This window comes from Dendrobates tinctorius, unplaced genomic scaffold, assembly GCF_039654945.1.
Source record: "Dendrobates tinctorius isolate UK_male_01 unplaced genomic scaffold, ASM3965494v1 ptg000177l, whole genome shotgun sequence".
In the NCBI taxonomy this organism is placed as follows: Eukaryota; Metazoa; Chordata; class Amphibia; order Anura; family Dendrobatidae; genus Dendrobates; species Dendrobates tinctorius.
Genome location: NW_027361844.1, coordinates 5,142,163 through 5,167,403, shown reverse-complemented (window position 1 = coordinate 5,167,403; position 25,241 = coordinate 5,142,163). Strand labels below are relative to the sequence as shown.

General features: G+C 44.7%; 1 protein-coding gene across 1 annotated transcript in view; it reads left to right on the top strand.

Annotated features, from left to right (window-relative positions):
• Nucleotides 1-25,241, top strand: part of TMEM237 (transmembrane protein 237) — a 95,213-nt gene that overhangs the window by 59,799 nt on the left and 10,173 nt on the right. The window contains 1 exon segment of the mRNA XM_073551428.1: nt 20,234-20,355. Within this exon segment, the coding sequence (XP_073407529.1) occupies nt 20,234-20,355 (122 nt within the window).

Below are 25,241 nucleotides of genomic sequence, written 5' to 3'. Positions count from 1 at the left end.
CTCCCATTGATGCCGTGAAGTAGTCCCGAGCCCTTAGCAGAGAAACACCCTCAAAACATAATGTTTCCACCTCCATGCTTGACAGTGGGGAAGGTGTTCTTTGGGTCATAGTCAGCATTTCTCTTCCTCCAAACACGGTGAGTTGAGTTAATGTTAAAGAGCTCAATTTTTGATTCATCTGACCACAGCTCCTTCTCCCAATCACTCACAGAATCATCCAGGTGTTCATTGGCAAACTTCAGATGGGCCTGCACATGTGCCTTCTTAATCAAGGGGACCTTGCGGACACTGCAGGATTGTAAACCTTTGCGGCGTAATGTGTTACCAATGGTTATCTTGTTGACTGTGGTCCGAGCTGCCTTGAGATCATTAACAAGTTCCCCCCGTGTAGTTTTAGGCTGATCTGTCACCTTCCTCATGATCAAGGATACCCCACGAGGTGAGATTTTGCATGGTGCCCCAGATTGATGTCGATTGACAGTCATTTTGTATTTCTTCCATTTTCTTACTATTGCACCAACAGTTGTCTCCTTCTCACCCAGCGTCTTACACATGGTTTTGTAGCCCATTCCAGCTCTAGGTCTAGGTGCAGGTCTATGATGTTGTCCCTGACATTCTTATAAAGCTCTTTGGTCTTGCCTGTGTTGTAGAGGTTAGAGTCTGACTGATTGAGTCTGTGGACAGGAGTCTTTAATAAAGGTGATTATGTAAGACAGCTGTCTTTAACCCCTTCACTTCCGGAGCTTTTTTCGATTTTTCGTTTTTCGCTCCCCTTCTTTCCAGAGCCATAACATTTTATTTTTCCGTCAATATGGCCATGTGATGGCTTATTTTTTGCGGGACAAGTTGTACTTTTAAACGACATCATTGGTTTTACCATGTCTTGTACTTGAAAACGGGGAAAAAAAAAAATCCAAGTGCAGTGAAATTGCAAAAAAGTGCAATTCCACACTTGTTTTTTGCTTGGCTTTTTTGCTAGGTTCACTAAATGCTAAAACTGACCTGTCAGTATGATTCTCCGGGTCATTACAAGTGCATAGACACCAAACATCTCTATGTTCTCTTTTGTCTAAGTGGTGAAAAAAAAATTCCAAAGTTTGCTTAAAAAAAAAAATTGCGCTATTTTCTGAGACCCGTAGTGTCTCCATTTTTCGTGATCTGGGGTCGGGTGAGGGCTCATTTTTTGCGTGTCAGGCTGACGTTTTTAGTGATACCACTTTTGTGCAAATACGTTCTTTTGATCGCCCGTTATTGCATTTTAATGTAATGCGTAATTCTGGCGTTTTGAATTTTTTTTTCTCACTACGCCGTTTAGCGATCAGGTTAATGCTTTTTTTATTGCTAGATCGGGCGATTCTGAACTCGGTGATACCTAATATGTGTATGTGGGATTTTTTTTTGTTTTATTTTGATTGGGGCGAAAGGGGGGTGATTTGAACTTTTAGGTTTGTTTTTTTTTAAACTTTTTTTTTTTTTACTTTTGGCATGCTTCCATAGTCTCCATAGGGGGCTTGAAGCATGCACAACTCGATCTGCTCTGCTACATATGGGCGATGAGCAGATCGCCCATATGTAGCAGATTTACTGCTGTGCTTTGAGCGCCGACCACCGGGCGGCGCTCAAAGTCATCTGCCTGAAACAACCATAGAGGTCTCTATGAGACCTGTGGTTGTTCAGGCAACGCATCGCTGACCCCCGATCACGTGACTGGGGTCGGCGATGAGCTCATTTCCGACCCGGCGGCCGGAAGTGCTATTTAAATGCCCGCTGTCAGCTTTGACAGCGGGATTTAACTAGTTAATAGGCGCGGGCGGAAGGCGATTCCGCTCGCGCCTATTGTGGGCACATGTCAGCTGTTCCTTTGATGCTTTGCAGTGCAGCAAGCTCTTCTGTGACTTCGAAATAATCATTCGTCCCACGAATAAAAATTAGAAGTTGTGCAGAATCACAAATATCATTATTTTCGTCGAGTGCCAAGGAAAAATAGGAACTTTTTTTGCGTAGTTTTGCAAATGCTGATGCAAATTGTCTCCCATTTCTTCAATCCTTCGTGTAATTGTAGGTCCTGAAAGACTCACTGTACTAAACAAATCGACCTTCTCTGGACACATCTCTTTGGCAACAGAAAGAAGGCATTCTTTAACAAATTCCCCCTCCACGAATGGTCTGCCAGTGCACGCTATTAGCTTGGCAAACTTGAAAACTTGCTCACAGTGATGAAATATTTAGCTGCTTCTGCTTCACAAAAGTATTTTGCTGAGTTGTCAATGTATTTTTTAGTTTTAATATTTTATCTTTTACCACTTCTCCGACCAAGCATATTTTTCTTTATGTTGAGTTTGATTGTGTCGACGCAAATTGAATTCTTTGAACACAGACACTATATTCTGGCATATCAAACACACAGCTCTTTCCTTGTACTGCATGAAAAAGTAATCATAAGTCCGCTGTTCCTTGAATATCATACACTCCGAGTCAATTTTTCTCTTTCTCGTTGTCATTGTTTCCTAGGGATTTAAAATTGCTATTAGTAAAATACCAATATATATACAGCTCTACAAAAACCACACCAGAAATAAAATTACCCACACAGAGACATACAGACTGCACTGCCCATCAGTGCAATGTGATCAGTGCCTATCCATGCAGCCTCGCCAGTCCCTAATAGACAGGTAAATGTCCCCAATAGGCAGCATAGTAGTCCCCAATAGGCAGCATAGTAGTCCCCAATAGGCAGCATAGTAGTCCCCCATAGGCAGCATAGTAGTCCCCAATAGGCAGCATAATCCCCCATAAGCAGCATAATCCCCCATAAGCAGCATAGTAGTCCCCAATAGGCAGCACAGGTCCCCAATAGGAAGGTAAATGTCCTCAATAGGCAGGTAAATGTCCCCAATAGGTAGAACAGGTCCCCATTAGGTAGCACAGGTCCCCAATAGGAAGGTAAATGTCCTCAATAGGCAGGTAAATGTCCCCAATAGGTAGCACAGGTCCCCAATAGGCAGGAAAATGTCCCCAATAGGCAGCACAGGTCCCCAATAGGCAGCACAGGTCCCCAATAGGCAGGAAAATGTCCCCAATAGGCAGAACAGGTCCCCAATAGGAAGGTAAATGTCCCCAATAGGCAGCACTGGTCCCCAATAGGCAGGTAAATGTCCCCAATAGGTAGCACTGGTCCCCAATAGGAAGGTAAATGTCCCCAATAGGCAGCACTGGTCCCCAATAGGCAGCACTGGTCCCCAATAGGAAGGTAAATGTCCCCAATAGGTAGCACTGGTCCCCAATAGGCAGCAGAGGTCCCCAATAGGAAGGTAAATGTCCCCAATAGGCAGCACAGGTCCCCAATAGGAAGGTAAATGTCCCCAATAGGCAGCACAGGTCCCCAATAGGCAGCACTGGTCCCCAATAGGAAGGTAAATGTCTCCAATACGTAGCACTGGTCCCCAATAGGCAGCAGAGGTCCCTAATAGGCAGGAAAATATCCCCAATAGGTAGCACAGCTCCCCACTAGGCAGGAAAATGTCCCCACTGGGCAGGAAAATGTCCCCAATAGGTAGCACAGGTCCCCAATAGGTAGCACAGGTCTCCACTAGGCAGGAAAATGTCCCCAATAGGTAGCACTGGTCCCCAATAGGCAGCAGAGGTCCCCAATAGGCAGGAAAATATCCCCAATAGGTAGCACAGGTCCCCACTAGGCAGGAAAATGTCCCCACTGGGCAGGAAAATGTCCCCAATAGGTAGCACAGGTCCCCACTAGGCAGCAGAGGTCCCCAATAGGCAGGAAAATATCCCCAATAGGTAGCACAGGTCCCCACTAGGCAGGAAAATATCCCCAATAGGTAGCACAGGTCCCCACTAGGCAGGAAAATGTCCCCAATAGGTAGCACAGGTCCCCATTAGGCAGGTAAATGTCCCCAATAGGACCCGGCATTAAAAAAAAAAAAAAGTACTCACCTACTGTATGTCCCTGCGCTGCTCTGAAGAGGCGCTCGCTCGTCTCTGTCTTTTTCCGGCACAGGCCCAGGCGGCGAGACATCATCAGACCGCGCACGCGGCGTGATGACAACGTCATCTCTGTGCACTGTGCTGCTGGAAGGCTGCACAACGCCTTTCCTTGGTGCATCGTCCCGCCCGCAATTACAGGGCCCGCCGGCACTGAACTGCAGTGCAGTTCATGAGCTCAATGTTGGTCTGGCCAGGGGCCGGATAAAAGTCCTTAGCGGGCCGCATGTGGCCCGCGGGCCGTAGTTTGAGGACCCCTGGTCTATGGGGCCGTGTATATGTCATATTTTTTCCTTGGACTGAGCCAGTCCGAAGAAAAATATCACTCCATGCTTGAGTTTGATCCTATATTCGGATTGCACTTGGCCATGCAAGTTAGTGACTGCGTGGAAATGATTGGACTGCACTTGGATGGCATCCAAGTGCAGACCGATTTCTGCTCACTGACACAATGGAGAATATGGAGAAATGTTGTTCTCCATCTTCTTCTCCGTGTGCTACGATTCTCTCATCCGTGGGAATCAAATCACACTATGCTGATACTCAGATCAAACTCTGATAACAGTTTAATCAGTGTTTAATATATATATATATTTTTTTTTATTATTTTTTACATTCTATCTTTTAGTATTGATGCTGCATAGGCAGCCTCAATAGTAAAAAGTTGGTCAAACTCGTCAAACACTATGTTTGACAAGTGTGACCAACCTGTCAATCAGTTCTCCATGCGATGCTACAGATCGCTTGGAAAATGCTAGCATTCTGCAAGCTAATTACACTTGCAAATCGCTAGTTTTTCTGCGGGAATTTAAAATGCGATTTTCCCGCGGAATGGAATTCTGAATTCTCGCGGTAATTTCCGCGAGAGTTCCGCTACGTGTGAATGTAGCCTAAGGTTGAAAGACACTGGTCCATTGAGCCCAACCTATAACCTAATATGTTGATCCAGAGGAAGGCAAAAACCTCATGAGAGAATCAGATTAGATGCTTGGATCAACCTCCCATGGCAGTATCCACTTCCCATAACCTGCAATATTGTATTTTTGTTGTGAATCAACAATTATAACATCATGTGGCGGAGTGTTCCATAATCTCACTGCTCTAAAGCCCCTGTTACAAACTGCGATATCGCTAGTAATATCGCTGTAAAGTCACCGATTTTGTGACGTTGCAGCGATATTGCTAGCGATATCCCTGCATGTGATACTTACCTCCGACCGGCTCCCCCGCTGGTTATCGCTGATCGCGCGAGAAGCTCCTGGACCATTCCTCGTCGGCCACTTCCTGCGGCGCTTCCTGCTGTGACGACGAGCGTGGAGCCGCGCGGGAGGACGCAGGATCGCCGCGTCTGACAGGTAAGTAGCGATCCCCGTCCCCAGCGATGTCGCTGGTGAGATCTGCCTGTGTGGCAGCTCACTAGCGACCACCTAGCGATGCACCAGTGATCCTGACCGCGTCATATCGCTAGTCGGGATCGCTGGTGCATCGCTAGGTGTAACGGTACCCTTACTGTACAGAATCACCATCTGTGATTATGATTAAAATGAATTTGTCAGCAGGTTCTTGTTAGCTTTCTGAGCTCTGTTACGTCTAAGAACCCTGATTGTGTCAGAACTGCTGCACGCAGTAAACAAAGTGATACATCATTGGATTCAGGGTCTCTCTGCGTACATCATGCTGCTCTCAGATGAGGTAGCAAAAACCTGATGACAGATTCCCTTTAAACCATCTTTCTTCTAGATGTAAAGGATGCTCCCTTGTCACAGTTACAGGTCTAGATGTAAAAAGAGCATTAGAAAGATCTCTGTCGTGTCCCCTCATGCATTTGTACATTGTAAGTTTGCACCTAAGCCTTGGTTTTCCAAAACTGAATAACCACAAGTTTGATAACCTGACTTGGTACTGCAGTTCACCCACTCCCTTAGTTCTCTTGGTTGCATTTATTTTAAATCTGAGAATTCTAGTCTTTTAGGTTCAATTTTATTTTTTTGCTTTTAAAGTAGCATTAGGTTCCTTCGTTTCCAGGCACCCAATGCAGTGGCCGAGGTTGCACAAATAGATGAGTCTGCCCTTTCACTGATCATATTGTGTGAAATATCTTTGACATAGTGATAAGCGAACATGCTGGGATAACGTCGTATCTGGGCGTGCTCGTATACTATGTTCGAGTCCCCGCGGCTGCATGATTTGTGGCTGTTAGACAACCTGAACACATGCAGGGATTGCCTGTTGTTACACCATCACCACATGTATTGCTGCTGTCTAACAGCCGGAGATCATGCAGCCGCAGGGACTCAAACATAATATACAAGCACTCCCAGATGCTCGGATAACCCCCGAGCTTGCTCAGGTAGGATGTTTTCTGAAAATAGTGATGAGCAAACATGCCCAAACCATCCCTTAGCAACAACTCAAAAAAAAAAAGTTTGCTGAATTGTGGGGAAATTCTAAATCTATGACAAATCTATTATGAGCTGTATATGTTATGACCAAGAAATGTGTGACGTGTCCATCAGAAATTCCATAAATATCTGATAGGTGCGGGTCGCAGAGGTCCATTTGGTATCTGTATGTAGAATGGTACTTCACTCTTAAAACGGAACCACTGACACCATAGCCGTAAAGTACTTGTAAGCGAAATGAACTTCTGGGTCTCTATACCCATGGCCTTATCGTGTAATCACTGCGGCTCTCTTTTCCATTTGCATAATAGATGCCATGGATCACTTATTTCATTTGTTTCTAAAATGGGACAGAACGTCCAAGCAAAGATGTAAATGGCGTTATCTGCGCATGTGTGGCTTTTTTTTTCCATAATGGAAGACCTTTTAAAGGGTTGTCTCCTTTCAGTTAATGTTTGCCCCTGGGCTCAGTTTGGTATAAAAAAAAAAAAAAAAACCCCAAAAAAGCTATGCTGATCACTCCTTGTCTGGGTCCACCGACAAGTATCTGCCAGTGATCCTGGTATCTGGCATTGGTTGCGGTGCTGACATCACATCAACAGCACAGCAGTCAGTGAGCTCAGCGGCTCTGCCAGCGATCACTCCACTCAAGGCCGCTCACTGGCTGCTTGGCTGATGTCTGTGCCACAACCAGTGCGAGACACCATGAGCAGCAGTGGAAACTAACAAGTGGATGCGGGGAAGGCAAGTACTGCGTCTTTTATTTTAATGATATCAAACTGCAAAATGGCCAGAAATTAACTGAAAGGGGATAATCCCTTTAAAGGGGTTGTCCGGGCTTTTCACATAATCTCAGTGCATATCTGGGCTGCAGAATGGTGACAATAAGTAATTTACCTTCTGTGACCAGTTTGCAGGGTTTTCTAGATATCACTCTCTTGCTTCTGAGCAGAAAGTCCAAGGGGGGGGGGTGTTCTGGCATTTAAATGAGAACTGGTCGTTTCCTCCTACTCTACTAAAAACCTGCCCTCTATAGCAACAACCCCACCCTCCATAGCAACAGGCCCTCCCCGTCCACATGAACAAGCCCTCCTCACACAGTAACAAATCCTCCCCCTCTAGCAGCCTCAGTGCAGAGAGCAGAACCACCCAGCTGCTCCTCCCCCAGACACACACTGAACAGTGATCTATGGAAAGTGAAACTCTAGTGAGGAGGGAAAATCGTCCTGTATTCTGGGCCACTCCATGATTACAATACATAACTCATTATCAGTAATTCCTTCCCTCACTGTCCCAGGCTGCTGGCAGCAGTGAGAACAGACTGTGTGATGGCCAGTGATGGGGGTCTGCAGCTTCTAATCTGCACAGGGGATGGCAGTCAATGATGTAATCTGTTCTGTGACAAAGCCTCTGCTGTGTGAATGAGACAGCTCTGTGTCACTGATGTCTTCACACAGCAGCAGATTTGGTGCAGTGTATGTGTGAGCATGTCTATTTGGTATACAGCCTGCAGCAGCCCTCTATTCTGTATACAGCCTACAGCAATCATCTATTGTGTATACAGCCTGCAGCAGCCCTCTATTCTGTATACAGCCTACAGCAGTCATCTATTGTGTATACAGCCTGCAGCAGACATCTATTGTGTATACAGCCTGCAGCAGCCGTCTATTGGGTATACAGCCTGCAGCAGTCTCTATAGTGTATACAGCCAGCAACAATCTATATTGTGTGTGTATGTGTAATATATATAAAGCTCAAAGTGTGTATGTATGTGTGTATGTATAGAATGTATGTGTGTGTGTATGTCTGGGATAGGCATCCGCACCGTCGCAGCTACAGCCACAAAATTTGGCAGAGTTACATGTCTGGTCCCCGAGAGCGTCCTAAGCTATGTTGTGAGGCGAAATTTTAACCCCGCACGTTCCAATTCACCAAACAATTTTGCCCCCATCTACATACTGGGGGAAAAGTGTGTGCGCGTCAAGCCCCGCCCCTCATTATGATGTCACAATGCCCCTATTTGCATACTGGGGAAGCAGTGTGTGCGTGTCAAGCCCCGCCCCTCATTATGATGTCACAATGGTTGCCATGGCGACGCTGATGTCATCAAAGGTTGCAAGCCCCGCTGCCGCTCATTATGATGTCATAATGGTTGACTATGGATTGGAGGATGTGTGTGAGTATATGGGCACCGGACTATGGGATGGAGGATATGTATGATGGGTATATGGGCACCGGACTATGGGATGGAGGATATGTATGATGGGTATATGGGAACGGGACTATGGGATGGAGGATGTGTGATGGGTATAATTTTGCACTGGACTATGGGATGGAGGATATGTATGACAGGTATATGGGCACGGGACTATGGGATGGTGGATATGTATATGGGCACGGGACTATGGGATGGAGGATGTGTGATGGGTATATGGGCATTGGACTATGGGATGGAGGATATGTTTGATGGGTATATGGGCACGGGACTATGGGATGGCGGATATGTATATGGTCATGGGACTATGGGATGGAGGATGTGTGATGGGTATATGGTCACTGGACTATAGGATGGAGGATATGTATGACGGGTATATGGGCACGGGACTATGGGATGGCGGATATGTATGATGGGTATATGGGGACAGGACTATGGGATGGAGGATATGTATGATGGGTATATGGGCATGGGACTATGGGATGGAGGATATGTATGATGGGTATATAGACACGGGACTATGGGATGGAGGATATGTATGATGGGTATATGGGCATGGGACTATGAGATGAAGACTATGTATGATGGGTATATGGGCATGGGACTATGGGATGGAGGATATGTATGATGGGTATATGGGCACGGGCCTATTGGATGGTGGATATGTATGATGGGTATATGGGCATGGGACTATGGGATGGAGGATAATTATAATTTGTTATAACTAACCACAGTTAGTTACTATGCCCGGGCAGCGCCGGGCTCTTCAGCTAGTATATACAGTGGGGCAAAAAAGTATTTAGTCTGTCAGCAATAGTGCAAGTTCCACCACTTAAAAAGATGAGAGGCGTCTGTAATTTACATCATAGGTAGACCTCAACTATGGGAGACAAACTGAGAAAAAAAATCCAGAAAATCACATTGTCTGTTTTTTTTTCATTTTATTTGCATATTATGGTGGAAAATAAGTATTTGGTCAGAAACAAGCAATCAAGATTTCTGGCTCTCACAGACCTGTAACTTCTTCTTTAAGAGTCTCCTCTTTCCTCCACTCATTACCTGTAGTAATGGCACCTGTTTAAACTTGTTATCAGTATAAAAAGACACCTGTGCACACCCTCAAACAGTCTGACTCCAAACTCCACTATGGTGAAGACCAAAGAGCTGTCAAAGGACACCAGAAACAAAATTGTAGCCCTGCACCAGGCTGGGAAGACTGAATCTGCAATAGCCAACCAGCTTGGAGTGAAGAAATCAACTGTGGGAGCAATAATTAGAAAATGGAAGACATACAAGATCACTGATAATCTCCCTCGATCTGGTGCTCCACGCAAAATCCCACCCCGTGGGGTCAGAATGATCACAAGAACGGTGAGCAAAAATCCCAGAACCACGCGGGGGGGACCTAGTGAATGAACTGCAGGGAGCTGGGACCAATGTAACAAGGCCTACCATAAGTAACACACTACACCACCATGGACTCAGATCCTGCAGTGCCAGACGTGTCCCACTGCTTAAGCCTGTACATGTCCGGGCCAGTCTGAAGTTTGCTAGAGAGCATTTGGATGATCCAGAGGAGTTTTGGGAGAATGTCCTATGGTCTGATGAAACAAAACTGGAACTGTTTGGTAGAAACACAACTTGTCGTGTTTGGAGGAAAAAGAATACTGAGTTGCATCCATCAAACACCATACCTACTGTAAAGCATGGTGGTGGAAACATCATGCTTTGGGGCTGTTTCTCTGCAAAGGGGCCAGGACGACTGATCCGGGTACATGAAAGAATGAATGGGGCCATGTATCGTGAGATTTTGAGTGCAAACCTCCTTCCATCAGCAAGGGCACTGATGATGAAACGTGGTTGGGTCTTTCAACATGACAATGATCCAAAGCACACCGCCAGGGCAACGAAGGAGTGGCTTCGTAAGAAGCATTTCAAGGTCCTGGAGTGGCCTAGCCAGTCTCCAGATCTCAACCCTATAGAAAACCTTTGGAGGGAGTTGAAAGTCCGTGTTGCCAAGCGAAAAGCCAAAAACATCACTGCTCTAGAGGAGATCTGCATGGAGGAATGGGCCAACATACCAACAACAGTGTGTGGCAACCTTGTGAAGACTTACAGAAAACGTTTGACCTCTGTCATTGCCAACAAAGGATATATCACAAAGTATTGAGATGAAATTTTGTTTCTGACCAAATACTTATTTTCCACCATAATATGCAAATAAAATGAAAAAAAAACAGACAATGTGATTTTCTGGATTTTTTTTTCTCAGTTTGTCTCCCATAGTTGAGGTCTACCTATGATGTAAATTACAGACGCCTCTCATCTTTTTAAGTGGTGGAACTTGCACTATTGCTGACTGACTAAATACTTTTTTGCCCCACTGTATATATATATTATGCTGGAATGGAGGCAGAGCTGGAGTGGAGGATGGGCGGCATCTCTAGGGGACCCGAATGTATTGTCAGTAAGGGACCCTGAAATTTCGAGTGTCAGCCCTGCAGGGATGAGAGCATAGATGGAAGAAGACATCAAGGTGGAGAGAGCACAGAGGGGAGAAGACAGCACAGGGGAAGAGCACACAGGGGGAGACAGCACAAAAGAGAGAGCACATGAGGGGAGAAGACAGCACAGGAAGAAGAGAGAGCGGACAGGGTGAAAGACAGCTCCACAGAGCTCACCCCATCGTGACATCACTGCCCTCCTGATGCAATAGCATCGGGCCCACATCTAGTATATATATTATACACATATATCTACTATAGATTTTATCAAAAAGTGGTGCAAACAACACCAGTAAGGTCAGTAACTTCAGTAATATTTAACAAGGACCCTTACGACAGTTATAGATATAGATTAAAAACTAAACCTTTAATAAAGTCTCAATAAAAGACAAGAACATACACAAAACACACAACCGTGTCACCTACTGAACACTACGATGGAATCCTGATATCACAAACTGCCTAACAACGGAGGTTGGCACCCTGAACATTGTCGAAATTGGCGCCCCCGTTCCACGGTGGCTGTACCCTAAAACTCCTAGATGACCCTGAGTAAGTGCCACAGTTAGTCACTCAATTACTCAGAAAAGGAGTGTATAGGGGTTGCCAAAAGGTAGTTGGGTAGGCAACAATAGAAAAAAGTGCAAAAATAGTGCAAAAAAGACAAGACATAAAGTGACAAGTGCAACTTAAAGTACCTAACTTTCTGTTCCCTGTACTGAATACCTTCCTGTTTGTGGAGGTTGGCACCCTACTGGTCAGCGGAATGGCGCCCCCGCTCCACGACGGCTTACCCTATAAATTGCCCTATTGTGGCTTTTGATAGAACAGCAGGGTAATAGCAGTGATAATTCTAGAAGGCAAACCTATACACATGATCCATATTATACTGCATATATATACAATTTGTTGATAACAAAAAGAAGGGTACTCATGTTTAGATGATGGATAGGCAAAACCTCAACGTGTTTCTCCTAACAGGATCATCAGGAGGTAGATAGTTAGATGCTGTGTGGAAAAATGATCAAACACCCCATATATATATATATAGACACTATAGCCAAATAAGCACACCCACTTCCTATAGATCATAGAGGTCTCAGAGGCCAAATATCATGGTAAATATAGAGCAGTGATTTTAAAACAGACATCACACGCACCACCTAATGCTCTACAAACCAAAACCGATCCACCATGACTGGCCAATTCATCTGTCATTCAAGACCCTTAATGACGGCTGCAGAAAGATGCTGCCGCCATTATTCTGGCGTCCAGTGTGCGTTCCACCTGACATCAACTCCAGCACTGCGACAGATGGGCGTGACCATAGCAGACTGCCGTGATAGGTGGGCGCAAGTTCTAAAGGCGGCACCCATATTAAACGCTCTGATGACGCTGAGTAGGGCAGCGCAGGACTGGAAGTGCCCTGTGTGATAAGCATCCTGCGCCGTTATGGCAACGGCTGCAATCGCTGCTATTGCGCATGCCCCCCAAAATCTTAGAATCCAGTGTGCGTACCACCATGTTGCGCCTGCGCAGTGACCTAGCACCAACCTCCCGGCGTAGAGTGGGTGGGAATTTCGGCGTAGAGTGGGTGAACATGTTGGTGACATCAGACATAAATGAGACACCCCTCTGGCAAAACATATGCAAGAGATTCATGGGGGTAAAATGGAGGCGGTCCGATTCTGTATTATTGGAAGTGGTAAAAACGAACCCCGGGGGGTAATTTTGATAGATTGCTTTTGCAAAGAGAATGTGCCTGGATTCATCGGCTTGAGTCCTTATCGCCGAAGGGCCTCAATGAGAGCTTATCTTATGCTTGTTTCTTATAGGCATCAGTGGTTCTTTTGGTCCATGTCATGCCAGACCTGATTCTCATGGTTTTGGGATGCACAAATTATTGTGCGATATTTTGATGTTAATTAGATGACTTGTTATCGATTCATGCCTTTAGTATTAATAATGGTCTAACTGCCCCCCCCCCCCCCTTTTTCATGTCAAAATAATAGTTCGGTATTATGATTATGTGATATTGCTCTTTTTCTATACTTATAACTGCCACACTATGATGTGAGCTATTAATATCACTGATTTAGATGGTGTTGCCCACACTTACTATAGCGATTTGAGTTTAATAAGCATTATTCTGCTATCTTTTGGCCTTTATTATGCAGATTGAATGATCTGCGTAGTGACAAATGACATAGCTCATTTTCATCATTTTTTTTCTGGGCAACTCCATGAGTGGGGAGTTTGAAATTGGACATCCATATAGTGCCCTTATTATTGGGCATAAGTAATGGCAGAGCTGCTGCGATCTTATGCGCGATCATGATGGCGCGAATTTCTCTGTGCTGCCCGGCTTTTATATACATCAAAATAGTAAAGGGTATGGAAATTAATGTTGGTACAATGTCCATGCGGAGTATGCGCAATTGCAGTATTGAACGCAGGCGTTGTCATGGCAGCGCTGGATGTTTGCTACATAGGGCATTTCCTGCCTGCCTTGCATTTTGCATTCAGTGGGCGTCATATAGATGGGAGGTGTGGATACCACCCTTAAATGCACCTTCACCTATCGCGGTATAATCCGGGCGGTTGGTGCTAGGCCACTGCGCAGGCGCAACATGGTGGTACGCACACTGGATTCTAAGATTTTGGCGGGCATGCGCAGTAGCAGCACGATGTTTATCACACAGGGCACTTCTGGTCCCGCGCTGCCCTGCTTCTGATAGTCCGCGTCATCAGAACGTTTAATATGGGTGCCGCCTTTAGAACTTGCGCCCACCTATCGCGGCAGTCTGCTATGTTTACGCCCATCTGTCGCAGTGCTGGGGGTGATGTCAGCTATGGCGCAGGTGCGGTAAGGTGGAACGCACGCTGGACGCCAGAAAAATGGCGGCAGCATCTTTCTGCAGCCGTCATTAAGGGTCTTGAATGACAGATGAATTGGCCAGTCATGGTGGATCGGTTTTGGTTTGTAGAGCATTAGGTGGTGTGTGTGATGTCTGTTTTAAAATCACTGCTCTATATTTACCATGACATTTGGCCTCTGAGACCTCTATGATCTATAGGAAGTGGGTGTGCTTATCTGGCTATAGTGTCTATATATATATATATGGGGTGTTTGATCATTTTTCCACACAGCATCTAACTATCTACCTCCTGATGATCCTGTTAGGAGAAACATGTTGAGGTTTTGCCTATCCATCATCTAAACATGAGTACCCTTCTTTTTGTTATCAACAAATTGTATATTATATATGCAGTATAATATGGATCATGTGTATAGGTTTGCCTTCTAGAATTATCACTGCTATTACCCTGCTGTTCTATCAAAAGCCACAATAGGGCAATTTATAGAGTAAGCCGTCGTGGAGCGGGGGCGCCATTCCGCTGACCAGTAGGGTGCCAACCTCCACAGACAGGAAGGTATTCAGTACAGGGAACAGAAAATTAGGTACTTTAAGTTGCACTTGTCACTTTATGTCTTGTCTTTTTTGCACTATTTTTGCACTTTTTTCTATTGTTGCCTACCCAACTACCTTTTGGCAACCCCTATACACTCCTTTTCTGAGTAATTGAGTGACTAAGGCCTCTTTCACACATCCGGTTTTTGTAATCCGGCACGATGCGGCAAAATTTTTCATAACCGGATCCAGCACCGGATACGGTTTTGTCCCTTAAGCTTTCATGGTCGCCGCATCGTGCCGGATGGTTATGCGTCGTGTCCGGTTGTTGCCGGACACGGCAAAAATTAGCCGTCCGGCATCTGCAAAAAACGTTCTCTGCAACGTTTTTTGTCAGTGCCGGACCGGCTTTTTCCACAGCGCATGCCCGGATGTTAACCCCACAAGTGCCCGGCGAGAGAGAGACACTTGTGAGAGATCTCTCTCGCCGGGCACTTGTGGGGTTAACACTCACAGTGTCTGGGTGAGAGAGAGAGATCTCTCTGTGGGGTTAACCCCACAAGTGCCCGGCAAGAGAGAGAGATTCTCTCGCCTGGACACTGAGTGTTAACCCCACATGTCTCTCTCTCCACCCCCCTCTCCTCTCCCCTCCCCTCTCCTCTGTCTCCTCTCCTCCCCTCCCCTCACCTCCCTTTCAGCAGCTGTCTCTCAGCGGCTGCCTCTGTCCACCTCCTCCTGCGGCTCCTTTAAATCACGTCCGAGCCGTATGTCTCGCCGCATACACATCCGGTGTCACGGCTGCAGCCCGGATCCGGCGGCCCGGCTTTTCGCCGCACGCCGCCGGACCCCACACACCGGATGTGTGAAAGTAGCCTAACTGTGGCACTTACTCAGGGTCATCTAGGAGTTTTAGGGTACAGCCGCCGTGGAACGAGGGCGCCAATCTCGACAATGTTTAGGGTGCCAACCTCCATTGTTAGGCAGTTTGTGATATCAGGATTCCATCATAGTGTTCAGTAGGTGACACGGTTGCTTGTTTTGTGCTTTTGTGTGGATGTTCTTGTCTTCTATTGAGACTTTATTAAAGGTTTAGTTTTTAATCTATATCAATAACTGTCGTAAGGGTCCTTATTAACCCCTTAACGACCGCCGATACGCCTTTTAACGGCGGTAATTAAGGGTACTTAAACCACAGCGCCGTTAATTCACGGCGCTGTGATTTAAGTGAATAGCGCCCCCCAGTGTCGGATTTTCTCCGGGGTCTCGGCTGCCAGGGGTAGCCAAGACCCCAGAGAACATGAATCGGTCGGTTTTTACTGACCCCCGCTTTTGCGATCGCCGTTATTAACCCTATAACGGCGACCGCAAAAAAAAAAAAAAGCCGCGATTTTACATTTAATTTCTCTTTCCTCTGATGTGATCGCACATCAGAGGATAGAGAAATAGGGTCCCCGATCCCCCTGGTCCCCTCCCGGTACCTCTCCCTTGTCCTCCGTCCCCTCCCGGTGGTCCCGTGCCCGCCGGCGTCATCCGATGGGCGCCGCCATCTTGAAAATGGCGGGCGCATGCGCAGTGCGCCCGCCGGGAATCTGCTGGCTCCGGCTGGCAGATTCCATTCATTATTTTGATCACTATGATAAACGATCATAGTGATCAAAATAATAAAAATAGTACATAACCCCCCCTTTTATCACCCCCTTATTCTGGCACACATAATGAAATAAAAAAAATATTTTTTTCAGTTTTCCATAAGGGTTAGGGTTAGGGTTAGGTTAGGGTTAGGCTAGGGTTAGGGTTAGGCTAGGGGTAGGGTTAGGTTAGGGTTAGGCTAGGGTTAGGCTAGGGTTAGGTTAGGGTTAGGCTAGGGTTAGGCTAGGGTTAGGCTACGGTTAGGGTTAGGCTAGGGTTGGGCTAGGGTTAGGCTAGGGTTGGGCTAGGGTTAAGGGTTAGGGTTGGGCTAGGGTTAAGGGTTAGGGTTGGGCTAGGGTTAAGGGTTAGGGTTAGGGCGAACTAGGATTAGGGTTAGGGGTGTGTTGGGGTTAGGGTTGGAGCAAGAATTGAGGGGTTTCCACTATTTACCAACTTTGGGGGTCTAAAAATTGGGGTCTAAAAAATCACTTTTGTGGAAATAAAAAAGACTTTTTATTTTCACGGCTCTGCGTTTATAAACTTCTGTGACGCGCTTGGGGGTTCAAAGTGCTCACCACACATCTAGATAAGTTCCTTAGGGGGTCTAATTTCCAAAATGGGGTCACTTGTGGGGGGTTTACACTGTTTAGGCCCATCAGGGGCTCTGCAAACGCAACATGATGCCCGCAGACCATTCCATCAAAGTCTGCATTCCAAAATGGCACTCCTTCCCTTCCGAGCTCTCCCATGCGCCCAAACAGTGGTTCCCCCAACATATGGGGTATCAGTGTACTCAGGACAAATTGCATAATAACTGTGGGGTTATGATTTCTCCTGTTACCCTTGTAAAAATAAAAATTTGGGCTCAAAAAGATCATTTTTGTGGAAAAAAAATGGATTTCTTATTTTCACGGCTCTGCGTTTATAAACTTCTGTGAAGCACTTGAAGGTTCAAAGTGCTCACCACACATCTAGATAAGTTCCTTCATGGGTCTAGTTTCCAAAATGGAGTCACTTGTTGGGAGTTTCCACTGTTTAGGCCCATCAGGGGCTCTGCAAACGCAACATGATGCCCGCAGACCATTCCATCAAAGTCTGCATTCCAAAATGGCACTCCTTCCCTTCCGAGCTCTCCCATGCGCCCAAACAGTGGTTCCTCCCCACATATGGGGTATCAGCGTACTCCGGACAAATCGCATAATAACTGTGGGGGTATGATTTCTCCTGCTACCCTTGTAAAAATAAAAATTTGGGGGTGAAAAGATCATTTTTGTGGAAAAAAAATGGATTTCTTATTTTCACGGCTCTACGTTATAAACTTCTGTGAAGCACTTGAAGGTTCAGAGTGCTCACCACACATCTAGATAAGTTCCTTCATGGGTCTAGTTTCCAAAATGGAGTCACTTGTTGGGGGTTTCCACTGTTTAGGCCCATCAGGGGCTCTGCAAACGCAACATGATGCCCGCAGACCATTCCATCAAAGTCTGCATTCCAAAATGGCACTCCTTCCCTTCCAAGCTCTCCCATGCACCCAAACAGTGGTTCCTCCCCACATATGGGGTATCAGCGTACTCAGGACAAATCGCATAATAACTGTGGGGGTATGATTTCTCCTGTTACCCTTGTAAAAATAAAAATTTGGGGGTGAAAAGATCATTTTTGTGGAAAAAAAAATGGATTTCTTATTTTCACGGCTCTACGTTATAAACTTCTGTGAAGCACTTGAAGGTTGAAAGTGCTCACACACATCTAGATAAGTTCCTTAATGGGTCTAGTTTCCAAAATGGGGTCACTTGTTGGAGTTTTCCACTGTTTAGGCACATTAAGGGCTCTCCGAACGCAACATGGCATCCGATCTTAATTCCAGCCAATTCTGCGTTGAAAAAGTCAAACGGTGCTCCATCCCTTGCGAGCTCTGCCGTGTGCTGAAAAAGGGGTTTACCCCCACATATGGGGTATCGGCGTATTCAGGAGAAATTGTACAACAAATTTTGTGGTTGATTTTCTCTTTTAACACTTGTGAAAATAAAAAAAATTGGTTCTGAAGTAATTTTTTTCCAAAAAAAAGTTAAATGTTAATTTTTTCCATCCACATTGCTTTCGTTCCTGTGAAGCACTTAAAGGGTTAATAAACTTCTTGAATGTGGTTTTGAGCACCTTGAGGGGTCTAGTTTTTAGAATGGTGCCACTTTTGGGTATTTTCTGTCATGTACACCCCTCAAAATGACTTTAAATATGATGTGGTCCCTAAAAAAAAATGGCTTTGTAAATTTTGTTGTAAAAATGAGAAATCGCTGGTCAACTTTTAACCCTTATAACTTCCTAACAAAAAAAAATTTTGCATCCAAAATTGTGCTGATGTAAAGTAGACATGTGGGAAATGTTATTTATTAAGAAATTTATGTGACACATCTCTCTGATTTAAGGGCATACAAATTTAAAGTTTTAAAATTGCAAAATTTTAAAATTTTTTGCCATATTTCTGTTTTTTTCATAAATAAACACAAGACTTATCGAAGAAATTTTACCACTAACATGAAGTACAATATGTCACGAAAAAACATTCTCAGAATCAGCAGGATCCATTAAAGCGTTCCAGAGTTATAACCTCATAAAGGGACAGTGGTCAGAATTGTAAAAATTGGCCTGGTCATTAAGCTGCAAACTGGCTCTGTCGCTAAGGGGTTAAATATATCTACTATAGACTTGCATTAGGTGCTATATATAGTTTTCATTGCACAATATACAATTATCTACAAGGAGTATGGCATGGAACATGTAATGGCCCTATCTATTACCATTGTGGATGTGATGTAGATTGTTCTGCTTTCACAAATACAGGAACACTGCTGTGCTCTTTCCAATGCTGGAATGATGATAAAGATGAGTGCTGGTGCAGTTTACTGACAGCCAATGAGTGGGCAGTGGGTGGTGCTGGTCACTGGAGCTTGGTGGAGCTTCACACATACACTGCACCAAATCTGCTGTGTGAAGACATCAGTGACACAGAGCTGTCTCATTCACACAGCAGAGGCTTTGTCACAGAACAGATTACATCAGTGACTGCCATCCCCTGTGCAGATTAGAAGCTGCAGTCCCCCATCACTGGCCATCACACAGCCTGTTCTCACTGCTGCCAGCAGCCGAGCCCCATCACTGCCAGCAGCCTGGGACACTGAGGGAAGGAATCACTGATAATGAGTGACTTATGTATTGTAATCATGGAGGGGCCCAGAATACAGGACGATTTTCCCTCCTCACTAGAGTTTCACTTTCCATAGATCACTGTTCAGCATGTGTCTGGGGGAGGAGCAGCTGGGTGGTTCTGCTTTCTGCACTGAGGCTGCTAGAGGGGGAGGATTTGTTACTGTGTGAGGAGGGCTTGTTCATGTGGTCGGGGAGGGCCTGTTGCTATGGAGGGTGGGGTTGTTGCTATAGAGGGCAGGTTTTTAGTAGAGTAGGAGGAAACGACCAGTTTTCATTTAAATGCCAGAATACCCCCCCCGGACGTTCTGCTCAGAAGCAAGAGAGTGATATCTAGAAAACCCTGCAAACTGGCCACAGAAGGTAAATTACTCATTGTCTCCATTCTGCAGCCCAGATATGCACTGAGATTGTGAAAAGCCCAGACAACCCCTTTAATTCTCTGCCTTTCAGTGGTCACTGGCCATACTTTGCTTCCATTGACTGCAGCTGTGACGTAACGCACTGCCATGTCACTGCTCCAGCCAATGGTGAACTGTAAAGCTGACGATGGGGGTGAAAGGGGGTTTCAGAGCACTCTTTGCTGCTTATGTGGCCTGTTCACAGCATCTTGTTTGGAGTGAAGGCTGCTGCTTTCCAGATACGTCAGTTTTTAGGTCTAGTTTGCAAAGAATGGCTGCCAGAAATGAGTTAACACAAGGTGCGGAGGGACATTTTGGAACTCATGAGTTTAATTTTGGCTGGAGATTGTGGTGAATATAATGGATAGTTAGTAATTATAAATAATGCATAGTACAGATGTAGTCAACCTGGTTAGAAATCAAGTGACAGCTGACTGACTGCTTCTTTCCTTTATGTTTTCAGGCAAGAAGGTACAGAAAGACAGATCCTTCAACCTTGGGTTGTTGTCAACTTAGTTGTAACTCTGCTGGTTGGCCTCGCCTGGCTATTTTTATCATGCCGGCCTGACTTAGATCACAGTGAAGGTACTATCTCTCTTTTCCATAATAAGACTTTTTTTTAGTATTTTGTTCTTTATCTTGCTCCCTACGTGGCTTCATTAGTCTACTCCGGGAACTGTTAGCATGATCATCTGATATGCCATAGTGATAAACTGTATGCCCTGTAAATCATATGGACGCACTTTCTCATTGCGTTAAAGGAGTACTCCGAGAAATGGAATAAAAACAAATTTTTTATTTTAATTAAGCACATTTAAATATTTCAAATTTTACTAAATACCTTTATTTAGCAAAACTGTAATCTTAGTGCACTGACTAGATTATAAACATGTCTGCTCCCAGCAGTTTCCCAGCCGTGAGGTTGTAGGACGGACATTGGGTGAGGACAGCGTTCTGTTAGGTATCTTGAACACAAATTTCTCTGTTCACGGAACCTGACAGACAAGTGGAGGAGAGCGTCCATACTAAAGCAGGAGATAAGCCTTCTAGCTGACTGAGATTTAACATTTATCTCAGCAGCCTGACAGGTTTATTGGAGGGGAGGAGGACACCCTCGAGCTGCGTGAGTGAACTATAGAAACTGTATACAGTTTACACTTATCTCAGTAGACAGTTTGTATCTGTTCATGATACCAGACAGGACACTGCCCTCACCAAACGTCTGTCTGACGTCTGACATCTTTACACAGCCCATCCTACAACCTCACTCATACAGGTACATCTCACAAAATTAGAGCATCATCAAAAAGTTAATTTATTTCACTTTTTCAATACAAAAAGTGAAACTCGTTATATAGAGTCATTACAAACAGAGTGATGTATTGCAAGTGTTTATTTCTGTTAATGTTGATGATTATGGCTTGCAGCCAATGAAAACCCAAAAGTCATTATCTCAGTAAATTAGAATACTATATAACACCAGCTTGAAAAATGATTTTAAAATCCCAAATGTAGGCCTCCTGAAATGTATGTTCAAACACAGAAAAACACTATAAAATAAACGCATAAAAATATCCTGTTGTAAAAAAGTAGCAATAAACAGCAAGTGCTAGTAAAAAGATAACAAAACAGCAGGGTATTTAGTTGATACTTTTTTTTGCAAAAAATGTATACTAAGCCGCTCTACCAAACGCCAAGGTATACCCATACCAGAGCAGTCCCTAACCGATGTATTTAAAACCTGACCATGTGGGGGGGCGTGGCCAGCGATTGAAGGAGCAAGACGTGCCAGCCTGCGCTCTTCTCAGGAAAATAACAATCTGCCTGATTCAGGGCTCCCTATAGCCCATCCGCCCTCATTGGGTACAGAGATACTTTAGAAGTGACCTGGAGGATAACCCACGTTGGTCCTGGGTCCACCCGGTGCCTTGGGACGAGGAACCCACTTGCGGCCTAGCTGCAGGCCTGAAGCCTGCCTGAGTCACATCGCAGCTGCTGCGGTGCTGAAGGTTCGGAGGCCCCCTTCCTGTGACCGGAGACAGACGGTGAGAGAAAACCGGCCGCTTACCTCCTGCTGTCATCTGGCGATCGCGCGGGGGGAGCTCTCTCCTGGACTCCGGGCGCACCGAGGGAGACGGCGGAGCTTGCTGCAACCTATACATCCGGCGGATCCCGTCCGATCACACATCTGATGACTCAACGTACAAAACCAGCTAATCGCACTATGTCAGCGTCACAAGCAACCTCATTGAATACCGGGAGCTCCCCCCAGAGGTCACAGCAAACTGACTTGACTACTCCAACGAACATAATTCCAATGACAATGGAGGACCTCCTGGCTACCATTCAGAAAACTTTCAGAGCTGAGTTATCTTCTGCTGTAAGCAATTTCACGCAACAAATCCAAGATATTGCTCAAAGAACCAATGATTTGGAAAGAAGAATGGATGATACAGCAGATGCCACTGAACATAATAGAGAGCAACTACAGGAACAAGATGCTAGACTCGAGTTCCTAGAGCTAAAGTGTGAGGACTTTGAAAATCGGTCTCGCCGAGGCAATATCAGAATTAAAGGACTACCGGAAAGTAGCTCCAATCTAATGGAGGTTGCCTCAAATCTCTTCTGCACCCTCCTGCCCCAAGCAGACCCTAATTCTTTAAAAATAACCAGGATCCACAGGGCCTTTTGAGGTCTCAAATCTGATGCCTCACCAGGGATGTTGTCCTTAAAATGCACCATGAAGAATCCAGAGACCTGATTCTATCCGCTGCTCGAAAACTGAACAACTTACCAGGTGTCCCAGATACCGTATCTGTTTCCTGATATTTGCCCGGCAACTCTAATAAGGAGAAAAGCCATGAAAGCTATAACTCTAGCCTTAATAAAAGCAAAGATTAAATACAGGTGGGGATTCCCACATGCTTTAATTTTCTCCTACGGCAACTCCACCTATTCTCCAAGAAATTACAAGGAAGAGAGAAAAGCGCTGGAGAAAGCAGGTATCCCAATTTCTGAGTTGGGAGCCCTACCACAGAGACCACGCAGAGAGTGGATGGAAGTTCGCCATGCTAGACTCAGTAAATCACAGCACAACAAATAGTCTAATTCTTGAGTCCACTATTGACGAATGTGCTGGAATATTCTCAAAGAGCGGCCAAAGTGCCGAGATATCGTTCTGATAGTATTACTATTTGATGCTTTTTATAACAATTTATGAATAATACTGTTTCCTTTTCCCATTAGTGGATTGTTGTGCCCCTGGAGTAAATATGACACTCCATTTGGGCTGTTACTGCCTATGGTTCCACTGATAGTGGGCCGGCGCACTACAGCCCACAAACTGGTCATTGGTTGTGACCATTTCTCTTGTTGTTGTATTTTTTGTTACCCTCCCTTCCCTCCTTTTCCTAAAAGAGTATTGATGAGATGTAAAAATATTTTTGGATTTGTGATTAAGGTGAAAATGCTTGTTCCAGGCCGTAGTTTTAATTAGAAATTTCATTAGAATCTCTATGCATACCTAATGTATAAGGTAAAACAATGTAGGATAGATCTTCAGCTCACCTGGTTCAGCCTGCCCAGTCCTCCTTTCCATAATCTCTGTGCACGGAGTGGATCCATCCCCATCTGGGAGAAATGCTCAATGAAAAAAAGTTTTTTATAGTTCCAGCACACGATGTGAAAAAATTAAGAAAAGCCTTTATTTAATCCATAATTAAAAAATGCAATTCCAGTGATGATAAAAGCATGTGTAGGCATGTGTTAGGGGGGTTCAACTCCCCGATAAAAAGAAAACGCGCCTTTATTGATTACCAGAAACATTCCCCTGATGTGCTTTTCCTACAGGAAACTCATTTCTCTAATAACTCATCTCCCAATTTTTTTCATAAGCTTTACTCGAGATTTTTTTCTTGCTACTCATGATAAAAAAACGAGAGGTGTCACTATATTGCTACATAATTCCTTCCCATTCATACAGGAGGGTTTGGTCGTGGACACAGAGGGTAGATATATAATCCTTTGGGGCACGGTCCAGGAGAGGCGAATCTCTCTTGTGAATTGTTATGCACCACCGACATTTCAAATGAAAACAATTAAATCTATTGCAAAATCTTTAAGGTCCATATCCTATGATACTATTATATGGGGGGGCGATTTTAACCTGACTACAAACCCAACCCTTGATGGCTCTAATAAGGGGAGGCCTGACATGTCAAGGAGGGAAAAAACTATATTGGATGGTATCTTGCAAGCTCATCATCTGGTGGATACATGGAGAGAGTCTCATGGACAGTCCAGTGGTTATACCTATTTTTCTAGAGCTTTCCATTCATACTCCAGGATTGACTGGATTCTAACTAATTCAGAAAACATCCTGTCATTGATGTATTCCAGACATGTCCCCTCCTCTTGCTCCGACCATGATAGTGTACTCTCTGTATTTAAATTAAGCGTGGAAACTGCACGTCTGTATACGTGGAGACTGAATGAATCTTTGCTTTCTGATCCTCAAACGCGAATAATGGTCGAACATGAGCTCAATGCCTTCTTCCTTTCTAATATCACCCCTGACACCTCTATGGGTAATGTTTGGATGGCTCATAAAAAAGATATTACTGGTGTACTCATTAGGATAGCATCACAAAAAAAGAGGAATCGTCTTAAGGAGCAATTGACTCTCGAGAATGAACTTTATAAATTAGAAACCGCCAATCAGTCACACCCCTCTCTATACTTAACTAAGCGAATCTATGACTTAAAACATCAGCTAAACACTTTGCTAACGACTCGTACGGAAAGAGCAATCAGGTGCACGCAAGCGACATTCTATCGGTTCTCTAATAAAATGGACCGAATGCTTGCTCGAAAATTAAGACCGAAAGAGCGATTAAACTCTATTTTCTGTATAAAAGATGAACAGTCCCAAACTACTTTTAACCCGAACAAAATTTACAAATATTACAAACTTATTATCAAAAACTATACACTGATAGCACGAATTTTTCATTACCCAAATTGGATGATTTTCTAGCTAATGTACCACTACCTTCCCTAACTCCGGCTTACGCTGATACATTACATTCCCCTATCACTGAAGAGAAAATCACATCTACTATAAACCATCTTAAAACTGGGAAGGGTCCGGGCCCCGATGGATGGGACCGCATTATATTATAAAAAAATGTAAAATATTTTATTAAAACAAATACAAAAAATACAGCAATAATATGCTAACAGGCCAAACAATGCCGCCGGAATTCTATACGGCGCATATCACTGTCATCCCAAAACAAGGGAGAGACCCATTGCTCACAAAAAAATTACAGGTCAGTATCCCTTTTGAACGTGGATCTTAAGATTTTCTCCTCCATAATAGCCAATAGAATTAATAAATGCCTACCTAGTCTTATTCACAAAGATCAGGTTGGATTCATCCCAACCAGACAAGACCCGGATAATATTCGTAA